Genomic DNA, 22933 nt, shown 5'->3' with positions numbered 1-22933 from the left:
AAAACTAATAGTCATAATTATAAATACTTTCTAATTAATATAATTCTTTCTAATTAATTATGATGGATATAATTCTAATATTATAATTAAAGTGAAAATTTTCTAGATATCCATGACTCAAATGACCATTACTTACACAACATACAAGATCTAGCACAAATACGGGGGGTTTTAAAAAACTGCCCTTTTATCATCCCCATGGATTTTTAGCGGCAAGAGATCTCAGGCATAAATGAGAAGTTGGCAAAAACTGTATTAGGCACAGGGAAGAACATTATCTGGCTCTTCACAAAACAGACACACATAGACACAAATACATATACAAGGGTTAATATCCTCTAATATGAGTAATATGGCTATTTTTATGCTATTTCTTGTTTTCATTTCAGTGACTATCATGCGATGAAAACATTTGTATTTTGAAATAACAGTGGGCAGGTTGACATTTAATAAAGCATGGAATTTGGAATTGGACTTTCTTAGCATATATTAAAATATCAATCTACTTCTTAAAACCCATTAATTTTTTTTTTACTACATATGTCAAATTATTAAAATTAAATACTTTTCTTGGTACTGCTGGATGAGATTCAGCTAAAAGAATGTGAAGATGATTGATTTATATTTAGAAGAGAACTTCAAATAAAATATTTTGTGCTTCAAATGACATCATTAAGAAAGTAAAAAAAATCCCACAGATTGGGAGAAAATATTTACAAATCATATATCTGATAAAGGATTTGTATCCAATATGTAAAGAACATTATAGAACTATAATAAGAAGACAAACAACTCAATTTAAAAATGGGCAAAGAATTTGAACAGACATTTCTCTAAAGGAGATATACAAATGCTCAATAAGCACATAAAAGATTCAAAACACTAGTCATTAAAAAAATGTAAATTAAAATCACAGTGATATACCACCCATACCTACTAGAACAGCTATAATCAAAAGGACAGGATAAGATGCAAGAGAAACTGGCAAGGATGTGGAAGAAACTAGAACCTTCAAATATTGCTTGTGGGAGCATAAAATTGTGTAACCACTTTGGAAAACATTTTGGCAGTTCATCCAAACGTTAAGCAGAGAGTTTAATTCAACAATTCCTAAGTATACACAAGAAAAATGAAAATATACGTCGATGTGTACACAAGTGTTCACGGCACCATCATTCATAATGGTCAAAAGTGGAAACAACTCAAAGATGAATCAGCTGATAAATGGATAAACAGATGTATGTGATACATCTATACAATGGAATTCTACTCTATAATAAAAAGGAACAAAGTACTAATAATACATGCTACAACATGGATGAATCTCAATGACATCATGCTGAGTGAAAGAAGCCCGATACAAAAGATCGTATATTGTATAACTTCATTCACATGGAAGAAATAGGCAAATTTATATAGACAGAGAACAGATTAGTGGTTGCAAAGGGCTAAAGTCAGGGGAACGGAGGAGTGACTGCTAATGGGCGGAGGGTTTCACTTTGGGATGATGAAATATACTAAAATCAGATTCTGCTGATGACTGCACAACTCTGCAAAGATACCAAACAATACTGAGTTGTACACTTTAACTCTGGTATGTTAATTATATCTCAGTAAGGCCATTTAAAAATTCAGGAGACAGATCGTATTGTTTATATTGCGATCTATTTTTACTCTAGTCACACTTTTATCTATTGAGTTTTTTTTCTTCTTTGCCTTTGATTACACCTTGACTTTAAATGGTGAGTGTTTTTGCTACTTTTTTTTTTTTGGTTTGTTTGTTTGCTTTTTTCTGTTTTGGTTTGTTTTCTTAAAGGAGTAAAAGAGACTACCATTAGGATAGTCTTTAAAAACTTACCGTCCATGTGACTTGAACAGTGGTGGGAGTCAATACAACCGGAGTATGAAGATGGACAAGGACGTCGCCGAGTTCTTTCTGGACTTGTCTGTGGTCCACTCCCTGTGCTGGTGGGCTGATATCTACAGGGATAACCATTCCCAATTTTTTAAAATTAATAGTGGATTCTAATATACATTATATAAGCCAATATTATGCCATTAGAAATAATTCCAGGGGAAAAATTAAGAACTCTTTGGGACAAACAATGTTAAAGCATATTTATATATGTACCACCATTTTAGAACATAATTTGAGAACTGATACCTTCACTAAAATAATATTAATAAAAGTGTATGCAACCCCTTATCCCCACTCAGTACACTGCTGTGAAAGATCTATTATTTTCTTATTAAAGGATGAAGTATGTGCTGAAAGACTTCTTTAGAAACATCAGTTTTACACAGATGTTGCCATGTTGAAGGACTTTTCCAAGTAGTTAATGGGGCCAGGTCTGAAAACTGCTGTTGAGGAATTTGTTCAATCCCATTCCCCAGTTAGTAGGTTGTGTGTTCCTATTCCTTGAGCTATTTCAGTCTGTGAGTGTGGAAGAGAAAGTAATTAGGGGGACTGCGAGTGAATTATGTTACTAAATGTAAACAAAATGAGGGAAAGAAGGGGAAGAACCCTCCCAAATTCACAAAAATAATTTTGACCAATTTAAAATGCTGATAAAATGTTCTATGTAATAAATTCTGAACAGTACTCCAATATCTGACAAAAAATCATGCTGCTATTTTTTCGAAGTGATGGGGGGGCTAGGAGGGAGAAAGAATTACAATGTTTAAAATGATATACTCTCAGTCATAAACTGTTCTGACCCCTTAGTCACCATTTGCCTAAATACTACTCTACTTCCCATACAATGGTTTACATCCTATGTGTCCATTAAGAAAAAAGATAAATTATAGATGTCCAAATCCATCAAATTGATATCAAACACTGAATTTCACACATACTCAAATCAGCTTCTTTAACTGGTGCACTGCAATGTTATGTTGCATTTTTTTCTTCAATCACCTTATTTAAGGAACAAAGTCCAATTTAAAAGGATTTATTTTCTTAATCTTGTTTTTTCTCAGGCCACAATGCGACACTCTTGCAAAAATATTTTTAAGTGCATATCTCAGCCATAACTTAAATTGGGTGCACTAACTTAAGATGGAACATAAATAATTGGGGACTACATTTTGGTAATTTTTTTTCAGTTCCACTTTTTTTCATCCTTAACATAGACAACACAGTGAGTTTTACTTGATTTAGAAATCATATATATATATATATATATGTATATATATATGTGTGTGTGTGTGTGTGTGTGTGTGTATTATTAATATCATGTGAATACTATTAATCTTTGCTGATATATCTATGATCTACTGTGCTTTGATGGTACAAGTACTTGCTGCCTTGCTGAAATAAGAAATTGCTAAATGCTACAGTATTTAATATCTTTGAAAAATAAGAGCTCACACAGCCAAGTGTTCTTTGCAAAGAGGTGCTTTGCAGAATGCAAAGCTGCTGAAAGTGTGGTGTCAAAAATGATCCTGGGCTTCCCTGGTGGCGCAGTGGTTGAGAGTCCGCCTGCCGATGCAGGGGACACGGGTTCGTGCCCCGGTCTGGGAAGATCCCACAAGCCGCGGAGCGGCTGGGCCCGTGAGCCATGGCCACTGAGCCTGTGCGTCCGGAGCCTGTGCTCCGCAACGGGAGAGAGGCCACAACAGTGAGAGGCCCGCGTATCGCAAAAAAGAAAAAAAAAAAAAAAAGATCTGGGTACTACAACTTCTTGACTTAAAACCATACACCTCTTCATTTTCAAGTTCAATAATTTAATGTACTCATTAAATTCAGACACACTAAAAGCAACCGGATCCTGGCAAGGTAAAATAGAAACAGTTTCAGGTCGTCAAATTCCTTCTTGTACTTTTTCCTTCTCTTGAGACAGGTTCTTTACCTACAGTCCCTTTATCATTATGGGAAATTAATCACATTACTGCTTAGAGAACAACAGCAAAGTGGCATCCCCTCCTCCCTTGACTGTCATCATGTCAGCAACGTTGCAAAATCACGTGGTGACTTTATTTGACTTGATTCCTTTAAGGTGCCCTTCTCTGTTATAATAGCATGCTAGTTACTATCACCGAACTACATTGTAATTATAATAATATTTTATGGCTGTATGGTGCTTTTCATAGCATAAAAATACTACTTTGAATTATAAATATCTTGTTCAAAGCCTTTTACAAATAAGACATAATTAACCCTTTCTCAAGAACCCTGTGGGAAGTAAGCCGTAACAAAGAATAAAGCCACCGTTTCTATTTTATTAATTCCCTTCACCTACTAGTAAGAAGGAAAATTGTAATTCAACATCCCATATTAACCCCTAGACTGCAGCAACTTCTCAGTTTGAAGTCAGGCTATGAAAGATGAGATGAGAAATCTTCCATTTTGATCTTATAATATTCTGGGTGGGTGTTTTTGTTTTGTTTCGTTTTTTATTAGTCAAAAGCATTGCATACCTCGGGAAGAAAGCTTGGTTTACTGCTTCCTGAAACAAATTGTTCCTTTAAACATGTGGTTTAATAAAATACACTGTAATGATGCTTGTCAAACTTAAGCATTAACATTCCTGGAGGGCACTTTAACAGGCTGCCAGGCGCCATCCCCAGAGCTTCTGAGTCAGGGTCTGAGAATCTGCATTTCTAATGTGGCCCCAGGTGATGCAGATGCTGCTTCTGTGGGAACCACACCTTGAGACCCACTGCACTATCAAAACACAATTCCTGAACTAGAGGAAGTAATTTTGATATCCCTAACAGGGCATTTTATCCATTAAAGATCACTTTTTGCTATTGTACAATTAATTTCAAAGAAGGAGGAACATTTTTCCTTCTTTTGAAATATAGTAAAGCCCTACAGTTAAGCCCCAATTTAACTTACTATGTAATTGTACCAAATTATTTTGTTTCTTTTTTACCAAATAGACCCTGACAACTCCAGAAAGAGGACACACTCACCAAGGTGAACAACAAGTTTTCTTTTTCACTGGATCAGGTCTAGCGAAACATTATAATAAGCAATGCAGACACATTTATCTTTGGTCCTGCAACCCCTTTGCCCTTAAAGATCTGTTTAATGCCTCCTTCTAGAAACAGTCACGTTTGCAGCTATTGAAATTACCTTGTGTGCGCACAGGATCTGACATAGCACTTGGGTCACTGAGACCTTGAGGGTTGATGGCTCTCACCATGAATAAATAGATTGTATTGGGCCGCAGTCCTCTCACTGTATAGAGGGTGGTCTTTACGTGGTTTGCCACTGTCTGCCAGCTATTGCTCACTGATTGGCTGAAACATGAACAGAAATTTCATTTAAACAGCAGTCATAAGGGTCTTGGAAATGGAGTTGGGTATCAATGACAAAGGTTAATGGCTGAAAATTAAACACGCACACACACAACGCTTGAAGTGTTCAGCCCAATAAATGAAACATTTGGATGATTTCAGTTTATTCAACAACAAAGCCGAGCCCACCTAACGGAAGTGCCATGCACAACAAAATTAAACTCAGCCCAGGAGATGTGATAGCCCTTTGCTAAAGCACAGCAGCCACTAAATGAATACCTGTAAAAGGAACAGAGGCCAAGATCACAACATCAAGTTTATACAATAAATATGGTCCTCGTAAATGTATATATATATACCTTGAAAAGAATTAACCTGTAGAAAGAATAAATGGACTACAGAGTAAATTATGCCAATACATTTTCCTGTTACAAGGTGTGTTTTCTTTTGCATCAATTCCACATGCAATATTATAATAGAGCCTTCTAAAACTACATATCTGTAAAAGAAGAAAGGAAGCATGTAATGAATATTTTCCCTTGGTCACATTTTTAATAAAATTGTACATTACACAGTATTGTGATTTACCACTTCGGAATGGTGAAATATCTCTGAATCTGTATGTGTGGACCCTTTAACAGTCATCTGCAGATGGGATGCCCTTTTATAGCACTTTGTCTAAGGTCAAATGCTGCTTTGGTTTAGAATGAGGAGGAAATGTGATTTTCAGGGCTGTCTGTTTATTTTTCAGAAGTCTTTTTACAACAAAGCATGAAACTTATAGAAAAACACTGTTTTGAAATTTGAAAACTATATGTTGATCCTTAACTTTAATAGATTAGGGAAGCCTAAAATGAAAGTGATGATTTGTCCTAATGCTTAAAAAGGAGAGAGGCTATCACTATATTTATAGTGGCAAACAGAAGCACATTGAAACTAAATATGAAGCCACATTTTCCCATTAGTACAACTATTTTTTCAAATTCTCATAAAACAATTTTATACTAGTATTTGCTAAATTATAGTCTATATCCTTGAATTGACGGCAATTATTTCAAATAACAATTGGACATATCTTTTCCTTTCAGCAATCAGAAGTGCATGTACTCAATCTCTTAATTGTAGCTTTTAATATTCTCTTAGGCATAGCCAATACACGTATTCAAATATATAGCATAAAACACTGGAATTATTTTAAATTCTGCTCTAATTATTAGGAAGTAAAATTCCAAGCTTCCATGCCTCAGTAACAGTTGCATAACTTAAAAAGTGTCTGTGCCTAATTAAATTATTTTCTGCTTAGTTCTAAAGCCAAAATTCACATCTGATAAATCCCTACAATGGTCAAGAGCTAAGTGATTATGTCATAACCAGATCCCTACAGACGTAGGCATGGATAATGCATATTTAATCTTATAATTAAGGTATGAATGAAAAATAAAACTAAAGTCTATTCTTGAATAAAGTCAGATATAAAAGATAAATTCTTAAAATGCACTGATTAAGCATGTCCTTAGAATAAAACAGCAGGATAGCTCACTTGAGATTTTAGGATATAGGAGCTAAAGCGAAAACCCAATGGAGAAAAAAGGAACTGTCTCATACCTGAAAGCCTCAATGATATATGCACTTGCTGGTAGGGTTCCAGGGGTACCTGGTTGCCAGGACAAGGTGACACTGTTCTTAGTAACATCAGTGACCTGTGGTTTGGATGGTGGTCCAGGCAGGTCATTAAAATCATAATTTTTACTGATTGTTGCTCCAGACTCTAGAGGGGACAAATAGAAAAAGCTTCATTTCTGATTACATAAGCTGACAAAGATGCTTAAAAGGAAAACAGTCTATTAAAGAATTTGAATAGACAGTGAGCAATTCATCTTCATGAATCAAAAGTATATAAGTGAATATTTGATTTTTCCTACATATTAGTAAATATTTACTTTCACACATGATCACTAGAATTGCTTGTTCTTTAGACAGAGAAAATAAAATAACAAGATTATTAAGGACAAATGTATCACATTTCATATATGCAATGCTACGTACCAAGAGGTATAGAAACGAAAAAGTGGCGTAAAGCTTAGTTCTTACATTCAATAAATTTAAAATATTGATCTCTCTTTAAATTGTTAGTTGATAATGAGCTAATCACTGAAACTGGCTCAAGATTTCTTCTGTTAAAATAGTTCACAAAGAACCCACCTGTCACATCCAGCACAGCACTCCAGGAAGTCTCCCCACTTGAACTTGTAGCCACACAAGTATAAGTGCCAGTATCAGAAATCTAGTGTGCATAGAAGGGAGAGAATAAAATTGTTTTAATTGATTTGTAGAATAATTACTCAATCTCAACAAGGCAATATTTGACTGTGAAAATGTGATATATCACTTGGCTGTCCAAATTATACATTAGAGTCAATCATATGCACATGTAAAATATTAAAATAAGCTCCTATCATGTATTTTATTCATAATGGTGATTCAAAGATTCTTATTATATTTCTACAACTAAATGCTATTTGTCTGTAAACTTTAGTTGTCTTTCTATTTGCCTCCACAGCAATCCCCTTATCTTTTAATTCTAGCTTATGTTGGTACTTCACTGTGTCAGAGTTAGATATGGATAACTCAGGACAGAAGTTTTCAGCATCCTATAAACATTCAGAGATCAGTAATGCAAAGCTGTCCTCTTTGTCATCAGTAAACTGTATTTCACAGAATAAAATATACCCAGGAGTAAATAAGCACTGAGATAATATGGGGGCAGATCTTCTTTTTTTTAAAGACATGGAGAAAAGTGAAGAAGAAATTTTGTTTTTTAAAAAAGGAAAACTAAACCTTTCCTTTTAAAGAGTGCAGTGCTCACTTTTATTAAAATTGTAGCAGTGTAACAGTGAATGAAATAAAGTTGTGTCATTAAAAACAAGCAAACGATACCCATGGAATCATTGCAATAGAGAGCTGAAATGGTCACAGAAATCATCTAATCCATAACACTTTTTAAAGCATACTAAAAACTGTCTTTCACTGATTACAAAAAATGTTTTTGTTATTCATTGAAGAGCGGCAAAAGAATTTGAGGAATAGTTGACAATATAATCAAGAGTTCCCTTTTGTAAATGTTAAAAGGCAGAAGATTCCGTGATTATACCTTGACAAAAACTTCAAGTTTGGTAATATGTAAATCAAAAATCCTCCCTGTGGTTGAGCCCCACGGGCTTAAATTGCAAACAACATTCATTCAGGTTAGTTTAGGGGTGAAGGAAAAGCGAGACTGGGAAGAGAAACTGATGACCAAACAGAATAAGGCAAAGCAGAAGATGTAGAATTAAAATTCCACGATGAGCGTGAGTCTAATTGTTGATAAAATACGGGAGGTCATGGAATATAATATCTGTTGGGTTCAAAATGTAAGTGTATTGATGACTCAACCTTCCACAACTGATTCTCGGGTAAATCATTAGTGCCTGGATGTTACTGCGGTTCCACAATTTTAATTGCTTTTAAATGGCATTATGTATTTTAACCTAAGTTTCAAATTACTCTGTCACGTCATTCTTTGCCATATTATGTTATCTCTGTACAATTGTCTTCTATTATAGTGAGGCAAGATGGGGGAATAGCCATTGTAGAAAGAGCCATTTTTTCAAATGTGGCTGTGCACGCATTATAGTCATTAGATCTTTGCTTTTAAGAAGCATCACTCACAAACTAAATATAATGAGCCGAGGCTGGATTTTAATGGGATGTTCATTTGAATATGGTCTGTGAAAGAGTAAAAAATTTGCATTTTATTATAGCAGTTGAACTAAAATGTAGCACTTGTTATTATGTGCAAATGCTAAAAGAAGAGTACTAGGTAATGCTTCTTAACTGCACCTCCTTGTCATTGTATGGAGATACAAGTCTGACATTAGCTGTGGTCGGTAGGTTTTAATGATTATTGGAATATTCTCCTCAGAAGAAACGGATTCAGCTACCAATGACTGGACCATGAGAACACAGTGTTCATCACACTATTTTTCCCCCCTTGCTTTAAGTACTGGAAAAGAAAGTAAGATCTAAAGGAATATGATCTACAGAAACCCTCTCTTGACTGTATCAGTGAAGTAGTGTAAAACATTTTATTTCTGTTAAAGACAGTCATCTTACAGAAAAAATAACAATGTTTTCATTGTGGAGTTTATCAAAAGTGATATGAAAACCCTAAATACATTGCTAAAGCTCACTCTTGTATTATCATCATCATCACCATATTCATTTTCATTCCTTTAACTTTAAATAATGTCTTCTCTGGTCATGAGTGCATGATATCTTTTCCATCCTTCTCTTTTCGTCCTTAATCAGTGCTTTGAAAAAGACAAATGTGCCGGCACACTCTCTCACCTCCTTTTCTCCTTGTGTAGCTGGCTGCAGACAAGCTCCCAGGAGTATGCATATGCATCTCAGAAAGACTACTCAGAAGCCTGAGAGAGGGGCTCAAACTTTGTTTGACATCATCAAGCACCCACCTTTAATTGCTTCTTTTAAACACTATTGGGGGTCTTGACTGTTCAAGCACACTCTTTAATTCAGCAGTACAGTGGAAATGCATTAACCTCCATGGCCCAAGAAGTCTGCTTTTAGCTCAGAGAGAGCGATTAAATTGTTTACTCAAGGAGAGCTGGCATTAATTTTTTAATAACTCCCATTTTGTCCAAAGAAGGTTTACAATTAATTTACAATAAATAAAAAGACAGGCTAAAAATCTGTATTAATTTATTTTTCTTTAAATTGAATTTGATAGCATTTTGTCTACTTAGAGCAATAATTAATGCCTATCTCAAAATTAAAATAAAACAATATATACATTCATTATAGTAACAAATTAAAGATTTGTGTTTGTGTATGCATGTGCACACTACAAAAAAGTCATTCTTCCTTTTTGTTATGTGTCCGTATTTTACACATCTGATAAACATGTGCTTGTAAATAATTTACATTGTAAGAAAAAAACACTCCCCGTTGTGATCATTTGAAAATACACATAATAAAAATAATTTATCTTCCTCCTCAGGCTTCTGAATGGGAAAATGCAACACCTTTTTGTTTGTTTTTGAATCACCTTGGTTCCCAATTTATACCTAGATACCAGATGCTACTAATTGTTCTTCCACTGAATCATTTTCAGTCAATTTTTCTTCATGTACTGTTACATCAACCACCCTAATTCTGACCCTCATTCCCAATCTTGTGACTATTCTGACATACTCTTGAGCTTTAGCATAGTGCTTGCTACATGGAGGGGAGGCTTTCTATATTTGGTTGAATGAACTGAATATACTTGTGGAGGGCAGGTGGCCCCCATGATAACATCCTTCTGGTATTCACACCTGGTGTAATCCCTCACCTTGAGTGTGTGGAGGACCTGTTGACTTACTTCTGGCCAATAGAATATGGCATGGAAGTGACAGGATGTCACATTTGTGATTATGTTATATAGGATTGTAAGCCTGCCTTGCTAAAAAACTCTCTTCCTTGTTGATTTTGAGGAAGCAAACAATCATATTGGGAATATCCACATGGCAAGGAACCACAGGCAGCCTTCAGTCAACAGCAAGCAAGAAGCTGAGGTCACCAGTCTGATAGCCATCAAGAACCGAATGCCACTAACAACTATGTTGTTTGGAAGCAAACTGATCCCCAGTCCATTTTCAGATGAGACTACAACCCTGACTGTAGCTTTGTGAGACCCTAGGGCAGAAGACCCAGCTAAGTCATGCCCAGACTCCCACAGAAGGTATGAGATAATAAACATGTGTTGTTTTGAGCCTAACAACACAAGTGTTGTGAAGTGTTTTCTAATACTGTTACACAGCAGTAGATAGCTAATATAATATTCAGAAGTACACATTTATTTTGAGCTGCTCCTGAAGCAAGTCTAACTTGGTAATTTGGCAGGAATGGTCATTTTCTATCATGTCATCTTCTGTTAAAAGACCAGTAATGGCTTGTTCTTGTGCACAGATTTAAACCTAAACTGCACAGCAACTTTACCTAAAATGTAAGATATTTTTACCAACTAGCCAAACCTGCTTCCTATGCAGTCATCAGTCTCATCTCTTTATTACTTTCCACATAACTGTTTGGCCGAGCCAATCTATCCACATTTCATTACGAACTTCCCTTGTTCATGAGAGTAAATCAGAAGCATTTCTCATTTTCAGTTATTTTAAATGTACTGTTACTATCATTAACTTTATGTGTTTAACCTTTTTAGTTTCATTGATTACATACATATAGGATAGAATGAAGGAATAAAAAGTTTCTAGGCCTGTTATGAGCTTATAACGAATTTAAGGACAATGAACTTCCCTCTAATTTCAATTTGTCATTTGTAAAATAAGAAATAACAGGGTCTATAATAAAATGTATAGCAATTATGCAGGGATGTAAGATTTTAACTTCACAACACAGTGTTTCCCTAGGGAAGTACATACTTCTGTGAGATGAAGATCCAAATACAAATTCCAACATTACTTACGCGTAAATTCTTAATCTGCAAGGTTCCTTGTTCTTGTATAGTAGCTCTTGGATCTCTACCCAGAAAAGTAAATCCCTCCTTTAGCCAGCTAATTACAGGAAGAGGGTCACCAGTAGCTTTACATTTCAGTAATGCTGTACCATCTACTGCTAGCGTTTGGTTGGCTGGGCCTTGTAGAATTATAGGTGGAGGTCTATCTGTCAAAACTAAAGGACAAAGATATTTTTCAGGATATTTTAATTTTATGAAATTTGGTAGTCTTTATATCATCAGTAGTCTTATATCAAAAGTAAGATTAAAGCCCCAAAGTCATACATATTACTTATAATTTTTTCTGTAATATTCTACATCCATTATAAATCTATCATCTATAATTACTATACATACACCTGTACATATTTTACTGAAGCCATACTATATTTATAACTTACTCTGAGTTACCTATAATTAAGATGATGATAAGATAAATTCTGACATCTTAGAAAGGTTAAATCATATTAAAATTAAAATGTTGAGAGCTTATGGTAATCATTTGCAAAATGGCCATTTTCTCTCTCATATGCATGTTTTAGAAAGCCTGTGGAATATCACATGAGTACAATCAATTTTCACTTTTGCTTTTATTATAAATATATGAGTAATACATAATTTTACCTTCATAGCACCAGTTGCCAGCTTTATTTATATAGACTATAACATTTTGATGATGTTAAAATATTAGACTATAAATAATTTATTTCTAAAATTGTGATATTGGGCTCTAGATTATAGTAATATAATGTGGATGATATAATTTAATTAGTCTATACTTTTAAGCAAAAAAATCTAAAGACTATATTTATGACATGACAAAAATAGCGTTTTCATGAAAATTTGTGTTTACATATATATCCATTTTTGTGATCGAGTAAATTTTCCATAATTTCATAAACATAGTTCACTGTTTTTTTAATTGAATATTGATTTGTAGCAGTATCATCAGTGCCTTTAGAGGTATTATATAATGATTTAGGAAGTGTATCAGAATGTATAGTAATATTTAAATGGGTAATGAAAATATGGAATCAATTGGAGGCAGGCTTTCATCTACAATTCATTAGAAGACCATCTCACAATGAAACTGATATACCCAAGCCCAAGAAAGGATTTCGTAAGAGAAAGTTTTATAAACTTCACATAGGTTTTGGTTAATTATCCAAATATGCTCTTTATTATGTATAATAATAACAAATATAATATATAAATATATATATATATATATAAGTTCCACAAAAAGAAAAAGATGGTGAATCTGAATTATTGCTAAGCAACTGTGAAGAATGCTTTTTCTCAAGAAGGTCATCTTGGATTACTATGTACATAATCAAAAAAAGTCATTTTGCTTATTAATGCTCTAATTTCCTTTGTCTACCAACTTTTACAAATACCCGTTTATATGTTTATATATTTCTCAATCTATATGTATTTTTATTTGTAGAGTTCACAGTTTTGGCGAAAGACATTAAATCAAACAGCCCTTTTAGAGGTTACCATGAGAAAGCCAACTGATCTTGATTTAAAATAGAGGTCTCCTGCATGTCAAGATAGAGTGGACTTCCAATCAACCTAAACCTGTTATATCAAAATATGTATTAAAATGTGTGTATATGTAGAAAACCTTATAAAAACCTAAGGAAAACAAGATTCTCTGTGTATTCTTTGCAAATAAAAATTAGATCCATTTAGTTCACTGCTTTTCTTGATCAAATTCTTCATTTTACAAGTAAATTAAATAATCTTCAGAGAATGTGAAAGCACAATATTATACTAATTCTGACATATCTGGCAATAATTGTGCAAATAGATATTCAGGTTGAATGCTTTGTGGAATTTATTTTCTCTCTGAGTCAAAAATGGAAGGCCAATTCACCAAACATTATGAATAATTTTAAAATTCAGGAAGAAAAATGGGTCTGCATTACCAGAGAAGAAACTATTTATTAAATTTTATATAATGTTACTTCTTTGTTTCAAATAAAATATCTATATAGAATTCGGGTAACTTCTCATAACCTGCTCTCACTGTCATATCCTTGAAATCATTATATATGGGCAAAGGACATACAATTAGTTTCTTTTTTCTCTTTTTAACTGCCCAAATGAGTAGCTCATTGTCTTTTAAATGAATTTGATCAAAAAAGTAACTGAAAATTTCCTGGCCAGAAAGAACTTTCAGTTTCAAGGATGTTATGGGTGAAAGATGACCACAAGTTTCCATGACACTAAGGTCAGAGGTTAAATGAACATTTAGGGTTTCCAGTGATCTGTGAACAATTCCATGGTTTTCTCTAACTATGCATTGTGAATCCTCAATAAACCATTCATATAAGATCATGATGTGACATCTATTGTACATTTCTTCTCTCCAGTCCTTTTAGATTCTATTGGCTCTACTCAGAATTCTCATTACAATTTCCTAATTTTCTAAAAGAAGAAAAGAAATGAAGAACAGTGTTAATGAAATAATAGGAAGGTCTTTTAAAGGGATGTTTTGAAATTCAAGTGTATTAAAGATCTTAGCTCTATCTATAATAAGTAAAATTATCACTCAACAGCACCTTTCATCACCATTAACAATCTCATCTCATGTGAACACTTGAGTTAAAAATATTTCCAAGAAAGGAGTCTAAGTACAAAAATGTAACAACAGAAACATCGCTATAGATGTTTTGCTTGTTTTTCTGCACACGACATATGTTTTCATTCTACATTGGAATTTCATTTGGCTCTAAACTGCCCTGGATCATACCAAGCAACACGTTCAAAAGGGGATGACTTGCGTATTATTAAACTGTTAACCCGTCTGAAAAATTCAAAACTATGAATAAAAGCTGAAGTCATCGGCCAATGTGGCAAGTTAATATTTGGAGACCGTTATTTATAATAAAGTGTATGTGTGTGTGTGTGTGTGTGTGTGTGCGCGCGTGTGCGTGTGTGTTTAGGTCTTGAAGTTAGATTTCTTTACTGTCAAAATCAATAACTCTATAACCTCCATTCAATGTTCTTGCAAAAGGATCTTGACTTTGTGAATGCTTACGAAAGTAAAAATCAATGTAGCAATTAATATTCAAGCCACTTGTAACCAAATGTTCAGAGACATCTCAGTCAACAGATTTAAATTTCCTTATCACTCTTTTCAGTTTGACCACAGAACCAAAGCTAGAATTACTACTGGTCTGAGAGATTATGTCAACAACAAACATAATTTCTCAAAACAAGTTTTCCTTTTCATTATATCAGGCACAGTTTTGAATATCCACCTGTTTCATGAACCACATCAGTCATATCAACTGGCTCTTCTAAATCATCAACTTTGTTTTCTACAAATATGGTTTGCCTTCTTCATAACACTTTCTTCATTTAGAAACAGTTAAAATTCTGTCTTTTGTAAAATACCATAAGCAGCTATAGTGGAGTTCTTAAGCATTATATTTGGAATCTTTCATAGTAGTATAGAATAAAACTTAGGTTTGGGCCAGAATACCTTATTTTCCAAGTATATGTTTCTAGACATTTTTTCCTAGTAGAAGAAAACATAGGAACTTAAAAAAGATTAATAATTATATTTTATTTCTTTTAAAGAAATATGGAGGTTTGAAGGATCGATGATCTTGTCCATGTAAAGGAAGAATTTCTTGGCACCAGTACCCTTGAACCTGACTTCTTTCAGTTCCATAGCAGTAAATCTCTGCTGCATCAGCAGGTATGGCCATTAACGACTCAATATCCCCTCAGCTAATGTTTGTCTGTTCTATTTATTCCCATTCCTGACATGGCGCTGAATCAGGCAATACCATGGGCAGACATTAAAAAAATACTGCCTTTCTATTAATTTTAAATGACCTTTTAATCTACATGTAAATTTGAATTGCATGAAAGCTCAGCAGAGAAAGAAGAGAATCAGAGAGGTCACAGCCCAAAGCTCTTTTATCGCAGAACCCAGAGTGGGAGGGTGCGGGTGTGGGGAGAATCAGAAACCCCACAAATCTAAGAGGGCAAGAGAGATTTTTTAAATTTAAGATATCAAAGAATATGGCTTAAATTAATGCTCAGAGGTTCACAAATATCTAAAACTCCCTATGTGTCAATTGTGACAGAAAAGCTCTTGGGAAAAAAAAATCAGACATGAAGAGTGCTGCATGGTCTTCAACTTTCACCTGAATCAGGTGCTTCAGTTAAGATCTGTAGGGCATACGTACAAATAAAAAAATAGTTTTAGCATCCATTTGTAGTTTGGAAGGTATTTAATTAATTTAACTTAGTGAATGTATAATTAACACATCATAGGATGTCATAATGTGATTGGCTAAGTGAAAAGTCATCTCTGTTTCCACTGATAATAAAGATTATATATCTCTCTCTCCTCTAGTAAAATAAGATTATTACTATCCATTAGAAGCAATCATATCAGCACAAGACTGAATAAAAATATACAGCTAACATTCCTATTTCTATTTCACTAAAATAATGCATCACTATATTTTTAAGAATAAAATAGATTGTGTTTGATGTTCTTCTTTGGGAAAGTAAATGGTATTAAATCAGGGAGAATTAGAAACTATTAAGAATGTTATTTTACCTAGATTCAAACTTAGAAGATAAGCATTAATTTTAAGGATTTAACTAAAAGGTCAGAGGATTTCATAGTTTTGATAAAAATCATTATTTTCAGAAAACAAATTCTAATAATATCACACCATCAGTAACTTCCAGCTGAGCTTTTGCTAAAATGCTTCCTGCCACTGTTAGGGCCTGGCAGATGTAGTAACCCGCGTCCGAGCGCTGAGTGTCGGTAATTGTAAGGTCCCCGGCTGGCGACACAGAACATCTGCTGTTGGCCTGTTGGGGTTGATTTGGGAAAAGCAGGTTCTGTGGAAACAAACACAATGTTACTAAGATTCTCTTCTGACTCAGAAGGAAAATTATATTAACAACAGCTACCACAGTTAGAGAAATGTGGCTGGAAAAAGAAAACACAAAGATTTAAAAATACGGTACTGAAAGGGTTAAAGGCCACACAGTGAGTCTCACTGGGAAACTTCTTTCCCATCATGGGAAAATGATGTGCTCTAAGAAGCCAGCATGCTCTGGCTGAAGGAACAATCATCTAGGTTTGGATCGTGACCTTTTACTCTCTGCGTGACTTTCTGTGAGTTACTGAACGGTTTTGAAACGCAGTTTCCTCATCTGTAAAATGGACATAATAATGCTCATCTGACTCAACTCATAAAACGTCGTGAGAATCTAGAATGTAACATCAATTGTGTATGTGTTTTATAAACTGCAGATCACTAGAGAACGCAAAAATATTTTCTGCTGACCCTTTTGAATATTTGACATAAGTAACTCAATTTCTCCTAAAGGTATTCAAAAGTGTGTGACTGAGACTGACACAGAGAGACAGCTGAATCTCCTTCTGCTATAAGATTTTTGCAGGTTTTAACAGCTTTGAAAGGAGCTAGGTATAAAGGCTACCGTCTGAGCAAGCTTAACCAAATCACTGAAAATAAAAAGAAGATGTGGGATGTTTCTGAAGGATGCGTGTGATGGTAAAGAATTTCATAATATTACCCTATCAAAAAATCAAAGGTTCTTTAGTTTCCTATATAACTCATATTAATACAAGCAGCCAAATCACAAAATTGTGAACGTTCTTATAGGAGAGCAGTAATGTTAACCTGGATGACCTATGTTGCTTTACTGTTGTTCAATTAAAAAAAAATTTGGATACAATAAATTATATTGAGATATGCTTCCAAGTTGGATTATAAATAAGGACATATCAATTTTTATGTTGTATTTACTTACAAAAAAAGAACATTAGAACCCTCTGGGATCTGTTTCTCGACATAGTAATTAATTTTCCAGGTTTGTAATTAAACAGTTTCAATATGTTACAATCAGGAGGTAATAACATTCAATTAAAGGCATAAGACACATTTTCCCCTTAAAATATTTCTACCCTTGAAGTAATACCAATGAAAGAGGATAAAATAGGGTATTAACACTTTTCAATTACCCTAAATGACTTTAATCCTGTGAATGAGGTCCTACTTTAATTAGAAGCTCTTCTCTTTATTGCAACATGATGGATGTCCACTTTATTAGATTCGAGTGTGACACTGTAAGCCCACTTTACATAAACATACTACATTATTAAACCTTTTCTAAAAGAGGTGATGTTTGCTAGCATGCCAGGAATATAATTTCAAAATGCTATTGCCTTCCTATAAAATTTGTATTACTATATAAGGCTCGACTATTTCATACATATGAAGCATAATTTGAGAGCAAGCTAATTCTCCTGTGGAATCCAAATATATTACTGAAATAAACCATCTGAAAGAGAAGGGTCTAAATTTTAAAGGCACTTGGAAATGATACAATAACTCAAAGTGTGCACTTTCCTACAATTAGCCATTAGAATACTAATTTACATAGCACTAATACATCAGATGGGCTTAATTCTCTCCGGGATCTCTTCCTCTACAATGTGTTATCAGTCCACCTTCTAAATGATTCGATGACATGGAAAATGGCATATGATTGAGGTTAACCCATCATCTTTATTCCCTGTTTGTATGACATAGGCAAAAGAAAATGGATGACAAGCAAAACCCAGGAATTCTACAGAGCTCTTCTCGCCTTGAAGTGCCTGGGTATCCTATTAGTGCTAATTGGCATTATCAGCACATATTGAGGAATATGGACCATTAAGTCCAGGCTCTTAACTCTCTATACTGATGGATAGTCATAGATCACTGTAAAAATTGGATACTGCAGACAGTAAGACTAATTTATTTTTCCTAATGTCCCAATTCATGATTTGAAAATTTACAGTTTGCTCAAGCATTTCTCTTTTGTTCTCATTCACAATCTCCTTTCTCTCTCTCCCCTTTCCTCTCTCCCCCGACCCCTCTGTCTAATGTGAGGGAGATAGCTGAAATAAAGAAAAGGAGGCCTAAGATTATAATCAAATCAATCACCTAACTCGAAAATTTTTCCCAGAGATTAATATCTCTGGAATTACATGCCACTTTGTCAAATAAGAGAAAAAGAAATACTTTAATGCTATTTGATCATTACTTGTTTAAAAAACATTAAAACACAATGTAGCATATTTAAATATCATGCTCATTGGGCCACAAGACCAATACACATTTCATGCAATAGCGTGTATAAGCCTGAAGCTATTTTAGGGCACGTGATTTACAAATGATATAGCTGTATCTACACGATAACAAGTTATAATGAGATTTAACTCACTACATGGATTTAAAGTGTAAATCTGCAACAATCAAATTGCTTTATATCATTATATTTGTATCACTTATGAATAAATAATAAATTCACATAAATATCTTTACTATCAGTGGCTTGAGAAAGTAACTTCTGTGGCCCCCATACCTCCCCGAATGGGTGGAGGGAAGGAGCTACAGGCAGGAGTGAGAATCTTGACAGGCTACCAGGGCTCTCCAGGCTCATCCCCTCCTGCCTTCTCAGGCACGATGTGGGTCTGGGGACAGAGGTGACCAGAGTGGTGCTGAGCTTCTGTGCGTGGGCAGAGGGATACCTCTGGCCCTAGCAGCCTGGCCTGAGCAGAAGCATGAACTTGCCACTTCAGCCAGGAACAAGGGAAGGCAGATGCATTCTGCATTTTCCCCATTTCTAACCTTCAAAATGTGTAAAGCATTTTTACATATAAACTAATTTAATCACATAATCTTCATAACTTATGTGAAGTAAAATATATTATCCTCAAATTTTAGATTAAGAAAATGAGCTTCAGTAAATTTAAACAGTGCTACAAAGATTGTAAAAATTATACGGAGGGAAAATGGCTTTAGAATTCTTTCCTTTTTCAGGGTACGTGTGTGTGTGTGTGTGTGTGTGTGTGTGTGTGTGTTCAAGTGTGTTATAACTATATCATGTTGCTTTACACTCACTTTAGAGTTTGGGATGTTTTAATCTGAAAGCAATTTTTAAGTGAAGAATCAAGGAAGTCTATAAGTAGAAATCTATTGTATTGTTACTAACTGATAAAAAAGATGGCAATTAAGTCCTGGAACAATCCTGATGTGGGATAAGACAGTGGCCAGAACTTTACCTTATCCTTCTCATCACTATATTTACATCCCACAAATCATGGGGGAAGTGAATCCAACAAAGAGCATTGAGGAAAGGAAGAAAGATAATTTGCCCGTCCATACTGAGATGTTAAAACTGCTAGCTTGGGGTGGTACGGAACTGTATAGGAATTCACAACAATGCAAGATGACGGCTGAGGGAAACTTCCTGATGTCTCTCTACCCAGATAATCATACACGAGTTTTGATCAACAGGTTCTCTTAACTTAGTCGAAAGCATTTTCCATCTCTGGCAAAGTTTTTAGATTGTCTGAGACTTTAAATCATGGTTTTCACGTTTGCCCAGGAAATTCTTCCAGAACTTGGACTAACACCAGAGGGTGCTGACGAGGAACACCAGTAGGTCTCTTCCTGCGAACTATATGCCTCCTTCGGAACGCTTCCGGAGAGACTAGAATGAAAATATCTCTAGGTCCCTCAGGAATGCACAGATAAGTCTGTAGACAACTCAATTTCTGATCTGGTTTAGGCTGGAAGTTCCACTCATGCCTCAGAACCTAGAGGCTTGTGCTTGTCCAAGTTTGGACCAAGTTCTAAATGAGAAAACGGGTGTATTCAATTTGCTTTTAGCAGAGTCTTGAGAGATCATGCTGCCCAGAGAGGGCCCGGAGAGGACAAACCAGGGCACAGCAAAGACCAGACAAGTGTTGGTTTTTTTCCTGGTATTCAATGTATTATTTCCTGTCTAACCCCCACTATGAGGGAATCCAGAAGGGATGATGGAAGAAAATATTTCTCCTACTCTTAAATTAACGGTAAAGAAAAGGTATTTATACTATATATCTATGAAAGGGGGTTGAAACTAGTTTCTAGGCTGATTAATAATGGAAATATTTTTGACTATTTTACATTTGCCCTGGATGTCCTAAGTGCTTTATATATACTAACTCACTTACTTATCCCAATGTAGCTCAATGCGAGAAAGCAAACTTACCTTTCTGTTAGGAGGTTTTAAACAGCTACAGGTTAGACTTTTTCAGATAATTTGGTTACACTGCATTGTATCTATTTGACGTAAGATAAAAATATTAGAGAATTAACACTAGAAAAAAAGAATGTTATATTAAAGCATCTGACTCCCGCTAATTTTAGAAATAATTGGTCTCTTTTTCAGAAATAAAATAAATTCAACATTGTTAACAAGAAAGGAAAGACAAACTTTGAGGGTCACTAGAGACGGGGAGTTCAGAGATTTCAGAAAAGCAGTCAAGGCTTACACTCACCTGGCTGCCTTCTTTTTGCCAAAAAACTGCTGGCTGTGGGTTTCCTTTAGTTTCACAGGGAAATGTCACTGTACGACCTTGAGCAACAATCTGATCTCTTGGCCTAACCACAAACTGTGGAGGAGCTATAATTTAAAAGGAAAGAAAGTGTGTCAATATAAACTGTTGACAAAGAAAAATATATCAAAGAGAAAATCTGATACTAGGTGGATTGCTCAGTGCCAGGCAGAGGCTACAGTTTTTGATTTAGTTTTAAGTATTTCTCAAAACACAATGGGGAAAGAAAAACGAGCACTCTATCAAATGTGAGGAAAGAAGTAAATGTATTCGTAGACACATTTTAAATGTACACTGTAAATCCTGCAGCCCCTATACTCGCATTGGAAAATAGATTTTTAATGATATTCTAAAGTTTTTAAGAAAAAACATGGTTTCCCAATATGGTTTTGTGTTTTGAATGAAGAGAGAAAAAGGGGCATTGCATTACTCAAATATCTCCTTCCTGTGAAATCAATCTACTAACAAACATTCATTGTTCTTGTAATATTTGCAAGACATTGTACTGGGCACAGGGATACCAGAAGGAATAAAATATGATACCTATTCTCAAAGTGCTGATATTCTAGACCTGAGGAATTGAAGTGTTGAAAATACCAAAGAATCGAAGAGATGGGAATTACATACAAAGATAACTAACAATATAAAGAAACATATGAAAGTGGTTGATTCTATTTAATTCATTTCATTTACATCAATAAGCATTCGGCAATTACTATGTTCCCCTACTGGGCACTAAAGATACACAGATAAAATCATCTACCCTGCAGCCATGAAGGTACTCATAGTCTAAGAGAAAATACAGAACATGATCATGATGACAACAGCAACAGCAAAATTAAAACAACAATTCTCTAAGGCTGTGGTAAGTTCAATGATAGAGGTGCTCTCAGAGCACAGAGGAGAAGCACTTAAATTACAGTACACATCATAAGTGTGATAGGACTTCAGGAGAGAGGAATCGCTTTGTGTTAAGGTAGCTGTGAAATGCTTTGTTCAGGAGATGGACATTATGGAGACTTGGAGGAAGGGGTGGCATTTAGAGAAGTGGAGAAATGAACATATTCCAAGCAAGGAGCTAACTGAGCAAAGTGTAAGAAGCAAGAACGCATCTAGCATACAGTGTGTAATCCCAAAGGAATGGCAAGTCCCCATTGTATAAACAGCATTGGCTACAAAAGATAGATTCGTATCCTAAGAATGGCCTGAGAAGACAAACTGAGGATTTTATTCCGACTCTTTCTAAGCTGAGGAGTGATAAATCTAAAGCAAAAATTTTGGAAGCTTTAACCCTCTAATGAATGTAGTATATAGATTGTGAGCGAGACAGATCAGTGAATAAAGTAGGGAGTCTGACTGGAAGGCCAATAAAATGGTGTAGGCAAAAATAATGAGACCTAGGTACAAGGAACTCCAGTAGAAAATAAAGGGATGGGGTAAAAATGTTAAGGAAGTTCAGATTTAAATTTGGGGCTAATTATAAAGAGAAAGAAGAAAGTGAAAAACAGTAGACTGTGTAACTGGACGTTTTCACAAGGACATCTTCTTCATACTAAAATCCACTCCTGTTGAAGAGAAAACCGCATGTTTATTCTATGACTTTTCTAATCAACTGTTTCCAGTGTAACTCCTGGCTTATACTAGAAAACTTATGACCAAGAAAAAAACTTTAAAATGAACTCGAAGTTTTAGAACACAGT

At 34.7% G+C, this 22933-nt stretch overlaps 1 protein-coding gene across 15 annotated transcripts in view; it reads right to left on the bottom strand.

Moving 5' to 3' along the window:
* The window catches only part of ROBO2 (roundabout guidance receptor 2), a 1648891-nt gene that overhangs the window by 87060 nt on the left and 1538898 nt on the right, over positions 1 to 22933 (bottom strand). For all 15 annotated transcript variants that reach the window (XM_060297904.1, XM_060297910.1, XM_060297901.1 and 12 more), the window contains 7 exons: positions 21177 to 21301; positions 16504 to 16675; positions 11768 to 11973; positions 7447 to 7528; positions 6850 to 7012; positions 5081 to 5247; positions 1859 to 1980 (listed from right to left, as the gene is read on the bottom strand). In XM_060297904.1, coding sequence (XP_060153887.1) covers positions 1859 to 1980; positions 5081 to 5247; positions 6850 to 7012; positions 7447 to 7528; positions 11768 to 11973; positions 16504 to 16675; positions 21177 to 21301 — 1037 coding nt within the window. The remainder of the gene's footprint in view (positions 1 to 1858; positions 1981 to 5080; positions 5248 to 6849; positions 7013 to 7446; positions 7529 to 11767; positions 11974 to 16503; positions 16676 to 21176; positions 21302 to 22933) is intronic.

The sequence above is a fragment of the Globicephala melas genome, chromosome 4, assembly GCF_963455315.2.
Source record: "Globicephala melas chromosome 4, mGloMel1.2, whole genome shotgun sequence".
NCBI classification, from domain to species: Eukaryota; Metazoa; Chordata; class Mammalia; order Artiodactyla; family Delphinidae; genus Globicephala; species Globicephala melas.
The sequence above is the reverse complement of the archived record's forward strand: the minus strand, read 5'-3'. Positions and strand labels throughout refer to the sequence as shown.